General features: G+C 41.5%; 1 protein-coding gene across 3 annotated transcripts in view; it reads right to left on the bottom strand.

Annotated features, from left to right (window-relative positions):
* slc7a11 (solute carrier family 7 member 11) overlaps window positions 1–15411 on the bottom strand; it is a 51172-nt gene that overhangs the window by 13951 nt on the left and 21810 nt on the right. For all 3 annotated transcript variants that reach the window (XM_026182051.2, XM_026182061.2, XM_080304209.1), the window contains exons 3-9: window positions 13745–13860; window positions 11633–11758; window positions 10478–10577; window positions 6237–6281; window positions 5302–5425; window positions 2250–2353; window positions 1530–1626 (exon numbers count right to left, since the gene is read on the bottom strand). In XM_026182051.2, coding sequence (XP_026037836.1) covers window positions 1530–1626; window positions 2250–2353; window positions 5302–5425; window positions 6237–6281; window positions 10478–10577; window positions 11633–11758; window positions 13745–13860 — 712 coding nt within the window. The remainder of the gene's footprint in view (window positions 1–1529; window positions 1627–2249; window positions 2354–5301; window positions 5426–6236; window positions 6282–10477; window positions 10578–11632; window positions 11759–13744; window positions 13861–15411) is intronic.

Genomic DNA, 15411 nt, shown 5'->3' with positions numbered 1-15411 from the left:
TACTGCAACAGCTACACCCTTTTTGCACATGTTCATTTTCAGCTATTTATTTATAAGGTACTTTTATGTGTATATATATGCCTGTATATATTGTGCTATTCTTAGTTAGTGTATTATCCCTTAAACTTTTTCCCTGAATCCGTTCAGTCAGACTTGACAAAAACTGGAAAAATTGGGGTGTTCTAAAACTTTTGACTGGTAGTTTAGTTACTTTCCACTATGTTCCTACTCCATGATAAACTACAAATTTACCCCAAATTACTACTATTGATATTTTAATATGAGAATCAAATTCTAGAAAATAAATCAGGCCCCATCTTATCATTTTATCCTTATCTTAAAGACGCTGCTGGTTGCTAATTTACTTGTGGTGGGTAACAAATAAGCAGAACTGCTTTCTTCCATTTCCACAACATCTCTAAAATTAGAAACATCCTGTCTCAAAGTGACACTGAAAAACTAGTTCATGCATTTATTACATCCAGGCTGGACGACTGTAATTCATTATTATCAGAACGTCCTAAAAACTCGCTGAAAAGCCTTCAGCTAATCCAAAATGCTGCAGCAAGAGTACTGACAGGGACTAGAAAGAGAGAGCATATTTCTCCTGTTTTGGCTTCCCTTCATTGGCTTCCTGTTAAATCCAGAATTCAAAATCCTGCTCCTCACATACAAGGTCTTAAATAATCAGGCCCCATCTTATCTTAATGACCTTGTAGTACCATATCAGCCTATTAGAGCACTTCACTCTTGCTCTGCAGGCCTACTTGTTGTTCCTAGAGTATTTAAAAGTAGAATGGGAGGCAGAGCCTTCAGTTTTCAGGCCCCTCTTCTGTGGAACCAGCTTCCAGTTTGGATTCGGGAGACAGACACTATCTCTACTTTTAAGATTAGGCTTCAAACTTTCCTTTTTGCTAAAGCATATAGTTAGGGCTGGACCAGGTGACCCTGAATCCTCCCTTAGTTATGCTGCAATAGACGTAGGCTGCCGGGGATTCCCATGATGCATTGAGATTTTCCTTTCCAGTCACCTTTCTCACTCACTGTGTGTTAACAGACCTCTCTGCACTGAATCGTACCTGTTATTAATCTCTGTCTCTCTTCCACGGCATGTCTTTATCCTGTCTTCCTTCTCTCACCCCAACCAGTTGTTGCAGATGGCCCCACCCCTCCGTGACCATGATTCTGTTGGAGGTTTCTTCCTGGTAAAAGGGAGTTTTCCCTTCCCACTGTTGTTTATAAGGGGTTGTTTGAGTATCAGGATTTTCTCTGTATTTGTGTAGGGTCTTACCTTATAATATAAAACACCTTGAGGCAACTGTTGTTAGGATGTTGTTCTATATCAGTGAAACTGAATTGAATCTCTAACCTTCCTACAATTTTTGTCCAAAAAAGTGCAGAAAGCTCAGACAGAATTGTTTTCAGGACTCATGACATCTATTAGCTCATGTTGTCGTCCCTTTCAAAGATTAGTTTTTGTGACCTTTAGTATATTGTCTGAAATGAAATGCTTATGTTAGTAAACTGACCATTATGAGAACAGCTGCAAGTGGAGTGTGTCTGCGGACATGAATCATAGACAAAACCTCAGGGAGCTGGCCTTCACGTGAAGCTACGTAGAACATTCTGGTGAACACACACATTATGACAGACAAAATGAGGAGAGACACCATGACATTCACTTGATAATCAACACAGTCACATTGTATGATTAAAATCAGCTCTTTTTCAACATGAAACATATTCCCATGGGCAGTTTTCTCATTCCCATTAAAAATGCCTCAAGTGTGTAGGTTCAAAGATTTGAAAAGACAACCTGCTTGACTAACTGTGCCTGCATATTTTACAATAAATGCTAGTTTACAAAAAAAGAGAGAAAAAGATAGAGGTGTCCTTTGTTTCCCTCTCTGAGTAGTTCAGATTTTACTTGCTGGTTAATGTGACACTCTAAAAATTCCTTGATTAGGTTTAGGAAAAGTTTAAATTCATTAAATCATTGTCACTTTTGTTGCACCGTAGCACAGATGCATAAGGACACCTTGTGTGCACCACCAGCAACTTTGACAAAACTGATGTATTTGACACCCTACACATGACACACGCACACACACACAGTATAAGCATACTTAAGTATACTTAATACCACAAATTATTGCAAAGTTAGAACTTTTGTTTAACTGCTACAGGATTCTGTCGTGAGCACATCGGCATACATACTCTAGGTGTTTTAGCAGTGACACGAACCTTACCTTGACAGGGCAAAGACGCAGCCGTTCATGGTGCCGTAGCAGGACAAGGCTACAAATACTGGCACGGCGATAGAGAAGTTCCCCAGAAGCCTCTCTGCAAATGTCTGTGGATTTCACAAAGAGGACATAAAGGGAGACAGATGAGCGTTTGTTGGTCATTTGTTTGTATTGAATGTCAGATGGAAAGCAGTGTTCAGGTGACAGGTGTATTTGAGACTAGCTCGAATAAATCAACTTGCAGGAAGTGTTGACTAAAGTTTTCTAATATTTTCAGTACAATGTTGGTGACGAAGCAGCACTGTGGTAGAAGGAAACAGGCCAACGAAACGATGTGAAAACATCAGAGCTGAACGATGGCCTTTCTTTAAAACACTTCATGGAAGTTGGATCAGTTGCATCCGAAGCATATTCAGGCAGACTGTAACTGAAAACACCATTGGATGTAAGGTTACACTTGCAGTCAATCAACTAAACACTGACCAAGCAGGAGCAGAACTCCACCCTTCAGAGATAAGCTGCACCCTGCATACAGGATTCATACAGTAGCATGACCAGAGCTTTGAAGAACTAACAGACACTATTAGTTGTTTGGTGTGCAAGAGCTTTGTTTAAAAAGCAGAGGGATTATCTTTAGTCAGAGGAACTAAATGAAAGCGGAACATTTATTTTTAAAGGTTCTGTTTAAATACATGTAGTACACGTTTTTGAAGGACACAAGGTCCACATTAGTACAGTTTCATTTCTAAACATTTGCTGCACTTGTACTTTTGTCCAAAGTTTTAGGAGCCCTGGGTGTACGTTTGAAAATGTCCAAGTTTTGTCGTAGTGTATTGAGGTAAATGCTAAATAAAAATGATCTTTATATATGACTTCAGCCTATTCCATTCATCACTCTTCCATTATGTGAACACACCTCTAATTCAAAAAGCCTAAAATGACTAATCGTGCCTCAAGCCAAGCTTCTTCGAGATAAGTTCTAGACACCAGTTAAACTCTGTAATCAAGTTTGAGATGTAAACTTCTGCCCGCTGTCTATGAGAGAGGAAGAACATAGTTTAATGCTTTTATCCTATCACAGCCTTCTAAGAACACATAAATGCTCTTAACACCTGTCTTAAGGTGCTTTTATCGCTCTCTGTGCACAGGGCAATAAAACTAACTGCATTACAAAAGACCAGCGATCTCTGATTGCTATCCTCAGTCTAATAAGCAACAGTGGTTATTATTGGGGAATGTCTGTGATGTGATTAACATTAACAGGGCTGGGATGGAACAATCACATTAACAGCTGCTGGGAAGCCAAGCTGTCAGAGACACTTTGCTGATAATGACATGCTAAGTGCAGGAAGGCAACCGCACTGCTCAAGCCAGAAGTAAACACCACAGAGGTGAGACCTCAACTAAATGCTTTCAAGTAGCATGCACAACGTTTTACTGCAGAGAGCCAAGGTCAGCCCTTACAGTGAAAAACACTGTGAGATATATTTCACTGTCAAATAAGGAGCCACTGCCATAATTTCAGCTTAATATAAGCTACTGATATCACATATAACATAACAAAGTTTTGCTTTTCTCGTTGCTTTATTGAACTTTCCCTGTTCCTGCACACTGCCTGTCTGTGACAAGTTTTTGTTATAGCGCATATAGGTTGGCTTCACATTTCCTGATTAGTTTAACAGTAACTGCAAAAAGCCTTCAAAGTAGTTTTTCTGATTTTTAGAGAGATAGGGTTACCATAACAGATTAATTTATTAGAACAACTTAGCTTCCAAATCCACTGTCCTTATGACAACAAACACAAAGCTGCAGACATGGGATCTTCCACTGTGTGGCCAACTGAATGCTCAGAAATAGAGCTACATAGCGTTCCCAATAGTGGTGAGGATTCAGACAAAATAGCCCCCAAAAGTTTCTAGTTCATACAATAGTTGCCCAGCAGGGAATTACCCTGATGGCGTCTTCCTGCTTTGCAGATACCTTGCAGTCTGGAAATGGCTTATTTAATGAGTCACAAATATCCACCAGTGGAAATGTTACAGTTTTGCCGCTGTTTACGTTCAGTTCTGCCATCGTGGATTGTGGCTACTCTGACTTTACGAGTGGGAAGTTGAGTTATTCCAGATTCACATTTCAACTGGGAACTTGGAAATTCTGACTTGGGAACACACCCTATTTCTACCACCTTGATGCTGATTGGCATTTTACAACACTTGTTTAAGCAGCTCTGAATTTATGTGACTGTTAGTTATTTGTGTTTACCCAAAGTAATGCCCCAAAATGTAGTTCTTTGATGATTCTAGTGAATCGTGAGCTTTTGATCTATGTTTTTATATGTGAATTGTTACATTTTGTTCAGGCATAGATGTCTCTTGTCTCTCGTTTACATATTTCTCTAAGTTATTTTTTTCTGCTGAATATTTTGCTTTATGACCAAATTGTCAACAAAGTTACCGTAATAGCATTGCTTATTTATTACTGATTAGCCAGTCAGATTATTAGCCAATTGGGATGCTTTACAAAGCTCTACAGAATATATTTTTTTTAGATGATGGGATGTTTGCATTGTCTGCTCTATGTCAATCATTCTTACCCATAACATCCTTATCTGTTTACAGGCATGTTACGGTACATGCAGAGCTCAGGACAGAAACAATAATATGGGTCTCTAAATGAATGACTGTGCTATAATAAATGCACTGTCACACAATCTATTGATTCTTTCCCAAACACATATCATTAAAAAAAATCTAACTAGTGCTTTAAGGTAGAATCATTTTCACTACAGATGTATTTAGTTACACTATAATTATACACTAAGCTGATACAGATATTTTGTGAATAAGAGACATGGGTGAGGGGTCCCACTTTGAGTGTGTATGGCCTTGATTGAGGACTCATGCGGGGAAACGTACATTTATAAAGTTGTGTTGCTGTTTTACTGTTGTTGGTTTTTGCTTTTTTATTTTATTCCTAATACAATATTTAAGGTAGACGGATAAGTGACAGTTACTTTTAAAGGTTCAGTACTTACACTGTTTTTCCAAGTACTTACCACAGCAACAGCTGATGAGGCCAGGAGCTCCTCAGCTGACATTACAGTGTAGTATGCCACATTGGTGAGCACATAGCAAGAAGTCACAATTGCCATGGAGATACAGATGGCGAGTGGAACAGTCCTGAGGGCCGGAGGGAGCACACTGTTAGGCACTTGCAAGACTTACTCATCCTTCTTTCCCTTGTATATCTATGTCTGTTTTACTTCCATACATGCTCCATCTGTACAGCTTTCTAAGAGACGTAAACAGAATGTACCACCTACTATCGGGCTGATCAATTCTGCTAGCTACAACAGCTCCAAAGTTTTGCTTTTTGTGCTCATTCTTTGGTAGGCAGCACAAAACAATCAGAGTACTCTGCATTTTTTTGTTAAAAACAGAAGAGACGTCACTGTGAACACAGAGGAAACAGTATCTAATAATGTTCACATGTCCCAGATATGCCAACAGGATGAATTCACTTCAATTCAATTCAAATCAGCTCAATTCAGTTCAGTATATACTGAATATTGTAGGAATGAAATCACAACAAAGGTTGCCTCAAAGTACTTATGTTGTAAAGAGTCTACAATAATACAGAGTGACAAAGTGGAACAACAGTAACTCAGCCATGAAGTGGTAGAGCATGTAACGTCACATAGTGGGTTCAGTCAGTCAGCAGTTTGTTGATGGACCCTTCCTGTTCTAACATGAGTAACCATAGTAACTGGTAACACACCAAGATGCTGTGTAAGGCTCAGGTACAGTAGACACAGTCATTTCACTTCAAAGTAGTCACGTGATCCAATGCTGTTTATTAGAAACACTAATCACAGTGAAACTAGCCACTTTTGTCCAACAGATGAAGAAATAGGATTCCTTAGACTTCAAATTCTATTATTTATAAATAACTTTACATGACCAGAAGAGTAAGCACATGGACTAAACTTACCTTGCAGGGTTGTCCACCTCCTCTGTCACAAAGTTCAGATAGAACCTGAGTAAGGAAAGAGTTAGTTTATTACCTCCACTTATTAATGACCAGCAACAGTGTGTGTGTGTGTGTGTGTGGGGGGGGGGGGGGGGGGGGGGGATCGACCTATCTTGGTGGGGACAAAAATCTGAAACTTGCTACACTGGTGGGGACCAACAGATCCTAATGGGGACCGAAATCCCAGTCCGCACAGAGTTGAAGGCATTTTTCACACTCAAAATGTGGTTTTAGTGTCAGGGTTACAATTGGGCTATGGTTAGGTATGGAGACAGTTTAACTCAGAATCAGAATCAGAATCAGAAAGGGGTTTATTGCCAAATGTTGAGCAGGTTTACAACATTAGGAAATTGCTGCGGTGCTTCAGTGCAAACATACTGTCATAAATTGAGATTAAATAGACATGAAAAAATAAAAGTAGGAATAAGAATTAAAAGTGCTACGTAGAAAGATATGTGCATGAGATATACATGAGATATATACATGAGATAAGAATTAAAAGTGCTGCGTAGAAAGATATATGCATGAGATATACATGAGATATATACATGAGAATAAGAATTAAAAGTGCTGCGTAGAAAGATATATACATGAGTGCAGGTGGTGATCAGTGCCAAACATGGAATGATGCAGTGACACAGCGTAGGGTCATGTGTTTGTGGCGGGGACAGTCATATGGTTATTGTTCATGTGTCCAACAGCAGAGGGGAAGAAACTGTTCTTATGGCGAGAGGTTCTGGTGCGAATGGACCGGAGCCTCCTGCCTGAGGGGAGCAGGTCAAACAGACTGTGTCCAGGGTGAGAAGGGTCAGCTGAGATCCGAGCTGCATGCCGCAATGTCCTGGAGGTGTACAGGTCCTGCAGAGATGGGAGTCTGCAGCCAATCACCTTCTCAGCAGAGTGCACAACACGCTGCAGTCTCTGTTTGTCCCTGATAGTGGCTCCAGCGTACCACACGGTGATGGAGGAGGTGAGGATGGACTCGATGATTGCAGTGTAGAACTGCATCATCGTCCGTGTTGGCAGGTTGAATTTCTTCAGCTGCCTCAGGAAGTACATCCTCTGCTGGGCTTTCTTGATGACGGAGGTGATGGTGGGCTCCCACTTCAGGTCCTGGGTGATGGTGGTACCCAGGAAGCGGAATGAGTCCACAGAGGTGATGGGGGTGTCAGTCAGGATGATGGGGGGGAGTGGGGCTGTGTGCTTCCTGAAGTCCACAATAATCTCCACTGTCTTCTGGGCATTTAGCACCAGGTTGTTGTGGCTGCACCAGGACACCAGACGTTCAACCTCCCTCCTGTAGGCAGACTCATCCCCGTCCGAGATGAGCCCAATAACGGTGGTGTCATCTGCAAACTTGATTAGCTTGACAGACTGGTGGGTGGAGGTGCAGCAGTTGGTGTACAGGGAGAAGAGCAGAGGAGAAAGAACACAGCCCTGAGGGGAGCCGGTGCTGATGGTCCGGGAGTCCGAGACATTCTTTCCCAGCCTCACATGCTGCTTCCTGTCCGTCAGGAAGTCAGTGATCCACCGGCAGATGGGATCAGGCACATTCATCTGGGAAAGCTTGCCTCGGAGATGGTCTGGAAGGATGGTGTTGAAGGCAGAGCTGAAGTCCACAAACAGGATCCTGGCGTAGGTTCCTGGGGAGTCCAGATGCTGCAGGATGAAGTGTAGGGCCATGTTGATGGCGTCGTCTACAGACCTGCTGGCTCTATATGCAAACTGCAGGGGGTCCAGGAGGGGGGCCGTGAGGGTCTTGAGATGGGAGAGAACTAGGCGCTCAAATGACTTCATGACCACAGATGTCAGAGCCACGGGTCTGTAGTCATTTAGTCCAGTGATCCTAGGTTTCTTGGGGACAGGGATTATGGTAGAGGACTTGAAGCAGGCAGGCACATGACATGCCTGCAGTGAGGAGTTGAAGATGCCAGAAAACACTGGGGCCAGCTCGTTTGCACAGTGTCTGAGGGTGGCAGGAGACACACCGTCTGGGCCGGGAGCTTTCCGAGCATTCAGACTCTTAAACTGCTTCCTCACATCTGCTTCATGAATATGAAGAGTTGTGGTGGGAGGAGGTGGTGTGAAATCCTCTTTTGTGTGGGGTGAGGAGGGGGGTGTTGTAGGTGAACAGTTTGAAGGTGGTGATGGCTCTATGGAGGGGGGAGAGGTGGGGGAATGAGTGACCAAAGTGTCTCTATTGTTGGGGCCGTTGGAGGTGTGAAGGCTGCCTGATGGCAACTCAGTTTGCTTTCCACTGAAACTTTAGTGCACGGTGCTGGAACATCCTCGGCCTCCCTTGATTCTCCTGCTTAGCTGTCCTGCTCCTCTTCTCTGTCGCCCCGTAGGTCGTCCTGGAATTTCACTGCAGACATGACTAACGTGTCCAAATACTAATGGGCTGTGAGGCCCTTACTCATTAGAGCAACCAGAGGAGAGTGGTCCAAAAAGAACAAACTATTCAAAATATATTATATACCAACAGGTATACATACCCCTGTCTATTTCCCTGCAGCATATACGATGGAAACGTAAAATCTGTAACTATGGCGTGAAACGTGTGGGGCAGATGATAAGCGCATGCATGTCCATAGATTTAAAATACACCTTGGTCCACATCTTTTTCTGAACTTCTACTACTTTGAAATTAATTTTTTAGACACCATCTTCAGAGTCGCTGGTCTCATATTTCAGTTTATTCGACTGGTGATGTGTATTTAAAATCTGCACGAACTGTTTAAAACTCTCTTCTCCACGTGCCCACGCGCCTATAATATCTTCTAAGAAGTGGAGATAAAACATGGGTTGTAGTGCACACTTGGCCAACGCCCCCCTTTCCCACTTGCTCATGTAAATATTTCCCTACGATGGTGCGCATCTCTGTCCCATGGCCGTGCCTTCCAGCTGTAAGTAGCATTTATTGTCAAATTCAAAGTCATTGTTTTTTTGTTTTGTTTTTTTCTGCCTGTCCCGTTTGGATCTTTAGCCATCAGAATTGTTGTCTGAAGGCCAAGAAAGATGCCAAGTGGATTTACTTTACTAAGTGGATCATCATGGCCTTGCCATATTGGTCCATTTGATTGACCTTTATTATAATTATGTATTTATTTTATTTTATTTTCGGTTGTTACAGACGAGACAGACATGACTGGGGGATAGGACAGGGGCACCCCACCCCCTGGAAGGAGCCCAGCCGGGCCACAGGCGCCCGGCCCCGCCAATCGGCCACCAGGAGTGAGCTGGTACATACATGAGCGCCCAGTCCCAGACACCAAGAACCACCAACACACCAACGTCTGAGGGCATCAGCCACTGGCAGGGAGTGTGGTGAGGGGAGATGGGCCCCCATACCTTGGAGAGCCTGAGATTCAAAGTCATTGTTGGTAAGATAGAGTTCCAACAGATGTAGAATTTCTGCGTTATCCGGGCGCTTGGTGACCGGATAACGCAGGAAGAAGTTTTCCACCCCATCAGTCCCATCTGTGTGTTGATGCTTGTTTAAAGACTGTGTATGTCAATTGTAAATAAAAACGCTTGGTTAGGCACAACTATGGGATGGATTACCTGCAAGAAGTGGTATGTATCTTTTAAATAACTTGGATGCCTGTGGTAGAGAGATCAATGTATTGTGATTATTGGTCTCGTCCATGTATCAGGTCGCTTGTGTATCTTAGGCAACAGATAGAATTGTCTCGAACTTGGATCGTTGGATCCTAATAAATAGTCCCGCTGTTTAGCTGAGATATACTTTTTATGGAAAAGCTGTCTGACGATTTGTCCTATTTGAAGCTGTACCACAGTTTGGATAGAGCTAGGAATATTTTTATAGTATTTTTCATCTTCCAATTGTCTATTTGCTTCCAGCCTATACTGCTGCTTGTCCATTAGAACTATTTTGGACCCTTTGTCCGCCGGCTTGATTACTATCTGTCTGTTATTTTGTAATTCTCTGATAGCGCATCAAGTCCTGGATGGTATCATACAATGTATACCACTCAGGTTCCCAGACCGAGGGAAGGATGAGGGGCTCCCTGAAAAAATAATCTTCTTTAAAGTAGTTATGATTAGGGTTAGGATTAGGCATTCATTTTTGATGGTTAGAGTTAGAGTAAAGGGCTCAGGAAAGCATTATGTCAATGGGATGTCACCAGGAGGATAGCAAACCAGACGTGTGTGTATGTGTGTACCGTGCGCACACTTACCATCCAGCATACGCGTACATCCCAGAGTAGAAAGCCAGTGGCATACCAGAGAGCTGCACATTACTCAGGTCAAAGGCATTCTCAAAGTGTCTGGTCTCTCCTGCAAGCATGCACACACATCAACTGCCACATTTGCCTTATTGTGCAAGATGTCTTGATGCATTCTCAATCATCCAGGAAAGTAAATTTCCAAAAGTTGATTCTGGTCATCTGGACGTAGCGTTTTGTGAGAGAAACGTGAATTCTTAAATCATTTTAATATCTTTAACAATTGCAATCACAGAAATGATCACAAAGCTCTCTGTATACCTGAGGGCTACTGGAGACACTGGCCTCTCTACATGAACTCCATGGTTGAGTTATTACATTAATTGCAATAATTCACCATCAGCTGTGCAAATGTAGATTTATTTTTTACAACGTTAAAGCTGGAGGTTGCCTTCTGCAGAGGCTTCAGGAGTACGGTGCTTCATTATCTCTGTGCACAAATGACTCAGCCGGGCACACAAAGAAAAATCAGTAATTACATTTGCGTGTCAATGAGTAATTCGTTTTCTGAAGTTAATTAAGAAATTTCTTTGAATTAATAATTTGTTCACATTAGGAAAATGCTGAGTTAAACAGCCCAAAAGTATAATCAAGTTATTAAAAGTATAATTAATTTAAAGGTCAAATTCATGAAGAAGATTTATTTAATTTATTAAATATGCATATATGAGTTGCAATCTGGGCTTATGTTACAGAAATGTGGACAGAGTGAAAAAGATTAAGAGAGATAAACTGAATAAATACAACAGATCGTGTGCAGTCCAGGGCTTGGGAGAACATTATATACATAATATGTACTAACTTTACTGTTTTAAGGAATGAATGCAAAGAGTGCTCACTGACACATACAGTATTGCTTCAGAGAAACATTTTAAGTTAATGACATTTTAAAGTACAGCAAAGTCTGCAGTTGAGAGGAAGACAGAAATCCTGTCCTGCTGTGCGGACACCAATAAATGCTCGACCTGTAGCATGCTGTGAGCAGGTGTGTATGACACGCAGGATTCATGTTGAACCACGTGCAGCTGAACACTGTGTGCAACCCAGAACACTCAGAATTTTGGTGGTGGTACGTGTGCAGTGCTAGAGAGGTGTCACTGATGATACCTTTAAAGAGCTGGTACATGCCTGGCACTATTATGATGGCAATGGCCAGAAGCTTGCTGACAGTGAGGAAGATCTGAATCCTGGCTGTCCACGTTACGCTCATACTGTTCAGGTACATAACAGACGCTGCAGAGAGAGGGAACCATGTCAAGCAGTCATACAGTGTTTGTGACCATATTGAAGGCTCACCATCAACAGAAAAGTCTAAGCTAGTCATATCACATTATTACATTTAGTAAGTGGGATTACTTTCTATGTAGTGACTAAAGATCAGATGTCCCTGAATGTTGTTTTCTGTGCTAACGTCAGTCACAACCTGTGCCTTACAGCAGCGGTCTCCAACCTTTTTTGCGCCACGGACCGGTTTATGCCCGACAATATTTTCATGGACCAGCCTTTAAGGTGTCGCGGATAAATACAACAAAATAAAACTAGTACCGGTACCGAAAAAAAGGAAATTTATTCATAACACACGTGAAAAGAACGATAAAAACGATAACAAAATAACGCTGAAAACCGATAGAAACCCTGAAAACTATACATTTCACACCTGAGCCTCAACTCTCGTGGCCCGGTACCAAACGACTCACGGACCGGTACTGGTCCGAGGCCCGGGGGTTGGGGACCGCTGCCTTACAAGAAACCAGTTTAGAATTAAAGGAAACATTTTGTAAGCTTTTTGATAACCAGATGCCTTTAGCTACAAATTTGGCGTGGGGGGCATTTGTTTTTGTCAAAACATGTTTATATTATATTATATTATGATAATTATATAATATACGAATATATCAAGTGGTGTCTTTTCAGTCTTCCACTTCACTCCAGCTCACCCTGTACTGGGTTACTTGGGCCCCTCAGCCTTGTATCCCACTGACAGGCCTTCAGAAGAGAAAGCAGAGTTGGAGGACCAGGGTCCCTGAGGTAGTTAAATTACTACTGGGTGGCAGAAACTCTGGATTGGATGAGATTCACACTGACTTCCTCTATGTTTTTGGACTCTCTTGCGTTGAGTGGAGAACTGAGGTGGAGTCTCTGTATTGGCAAATTGTGGTTACAAATACCATCTTTAAGAAATATCCCCTTTCGAGAATATTTAATGTGCGTCAGTATTTTTTTCTAACCATTCTACAAATGTTTTGTACGTTTGGAGAAAGTATCTGACTGCATCCGTCAAGGTATCCTGTGGCAGGTGCTACAGGAGTATGGGGTACCTGACCCACTGTTCCAAGCCATTGTACAACTACAGCAAGAGCTTGGAACGTCGGAAGGTCGCTTTGTTGGAAATAAGTGGGACTAATTTGCACTGGGTGCTAGACGGCATTTCTGTGTCACCGATTATGTTCAGAATTTCTATGGACAGAAATTCTAGTTGGAGCCAAATTATGGAAGGCTTCAACTTTGGTGGCCTCATCTCTGCTTTTAGTGGGTAAAGTAGTTCTGCTGGCTTCATCAGAAATAGAGCCAATACCCCTCCGCAATGACAGGAACCAGTTGAGGTGGCTCGACCATCTGCCTAGCACCCTTCCTGACTGGCCTCAAGATAGACCCAGGACATGCTAGAGACATTACATCTCTCGACTAGACTGACAAAGCCCTGATGTTCCCTCAGATAAATGAGAAGGATCAACTAATTCACTCAACTTATCCTTTAGTTGGGAAACCATGATGCGATTATTTATTCCATCAATAATTTGTTGTGTTGACAAAACAAATTATACTTTATGTTCAAACATTTATGATATAAACAAAATGTCCTACTTTTGACAGAATTCAAACTCAGTTATTTACAGTGCTGAACGTAGGAAAGTTTGGCTGAATATGAGAAACTGAGCAACTATCAGTGTGTATAATCAGTGGCCCAGTTTAAAATGCTCTGAAATGCTCATTCATGTGAATTTGCTATACTGGAGATTGTTGTGCCCTATGATTGTTTAGAAGGTTGATAAGCTGAGGATAGTCCTGGGTCTTTTTGTCAAACCCCTCTTCCTTCTCATGCACACTTCTGTCTTCTGCTATTTACCCGAGCTATTTACAACACCCTTCACAACAATTCACTAAGATAACATCTGGGCATATTATAACACTCCTTATTACAGTAGCAAAGGTATATACTTAGGCCAATGGCTGTGGCCAGTTTGACAGCCAGGGGGGGGATACCACATGGCATGAACAGAGGTTCCAGGATGTACTGACCAAAGGCCAGAGAAATGACCGCCATGCCTGCAGGCCTGCAAGATGCAACCAAATATGTCAGTTTTTATATTAACATTAATTTATATAACCTTAGGTAACATTCATAGTTCCATAAAAGATTATCACTTATGTTTCCAGCCTTGTAGAGTTTTTTAGTCACCTTCAACTACAGCTTTGTTTCATTTTCTGCATCTTCACCTTTGGCAGTCTCATCAAGTCAGTACAGCAAAAAAGACATGGTTCTAGAGCTAACACTGAAGGTGGTGACCAAAATCAAAGCTAATACAAAGCAAATACATGACTTCGATTCATTGCAGCTGGACATGAAACAAAGAAATGCAGTAGTGGGTATGGGAAAACAAGCATCTGTTAGATGGCAGCATATTTGTTATATTTGTTTTTGTGATATACATTTTTAAAAGCAAGTGAAACACAAAAGTCACAAAAATGAAATCAAAGGATCTCAGTTTGATGGGTTTTTAACCCAGCATAATACAGCTGATGCTGAAAGATCCAACATGACTTCATAGAAAGTTATGAAATATGTGACAAGACTTCTTAGAAAAAAATTACTTGGTGATGGTACATGTGTTAGATCATAAATAAGTAAAAAAAAACGTTTACTTATACAGCACATTTCACAGACTCTGGTCTATTTAAAAGCTTTCTCAAATAAATACGATCGTGGTGATTTCCAAGCCGGCTTTCACATCCCACTGTAAGTCCCACTGTAGCAGGTATAACGATCGGAGTTTGTTTGTAATATCAGATGGGCAACTTCCTAGACATAACATTTCCATAATCACATCCTCATGTGTGCACAGTAGTAGGCTTGGTTTCAATATGAATGAAACAATACTGGCTAGTCCCAAAGGCTCAGCTTCTGGCTCATCTGTATTTCCCTCTTCATTTCCCACAGCAGTCACTGCAGCCGGGGAAATCGCTCTTTGTCCCCCTCATTCTTGTTTTCATTCTCTGCCTCCCTCTCTGTTCATTTCCCATGGTTTCCATTCAGTCCTTGTAGCCTGAGGGTAGCATAAGATTGTGCAGCTCCAAATAGCCAGTAGACTGGTTTGTACTGCTTCACCTTGTCTGTGTACACATTTACTTCCATAGAGCATTTTTTCAACTCTGTGGTACAAAGTAAACTTAGTGTCACATGCAGCCATTCAGCTTTTGCTCCCCACCAAACACAGTCTAAGAGATTATGTATACACCATTTTTTTGTAAAATAGACACTACACAATATTTGCAACACATTAGGTGACTAGAGGCGTACGAGTTGTTTTCTGCTCCTCCACCAATTACAGCAGCATTGACTTGTGTGATGGTGATGATGTAAAAGCCTGAGATTGAGAGAAATTATTTTTGTGCTGATGTGGTATAATCTAAACTAGAGCACCCAAATGCAATAATATATATAATATAATAATAGAAATAATACTGTCATTTAAATTCATCTATAGCTTCTTGTCTTTTCTTCTTAAACTTTTTCATCACCTCCATACAACTTGTTGTATTTTGTGTTGAATAAGTCCCAGTAACTGTACAAACACATACAATTAGACAATTTATATAATCAGATT

The sequence above is a fragment of the Astatotilapia calliptera genome, chromosome 2, assembly GCF_964374335.1.
Source record: "Astatotilapia calliptera chromosome 2, fAstCal68.1, whole genome shotgun sequence".
In the NCBI taxonomy this organism is placed as follows: domain Eukaryota; kingdom Metazoa; phylum Chordata; class Actinopteri; order Cichliformes; family Cichlidae; genus Astatotilapia; species Astatotilapia calliptera.
The sequence above is the reverse complement of the archived record's forward strand: the minus strand, read 5'-3'. Positions and strand labels throughout refer to the sequence as shown.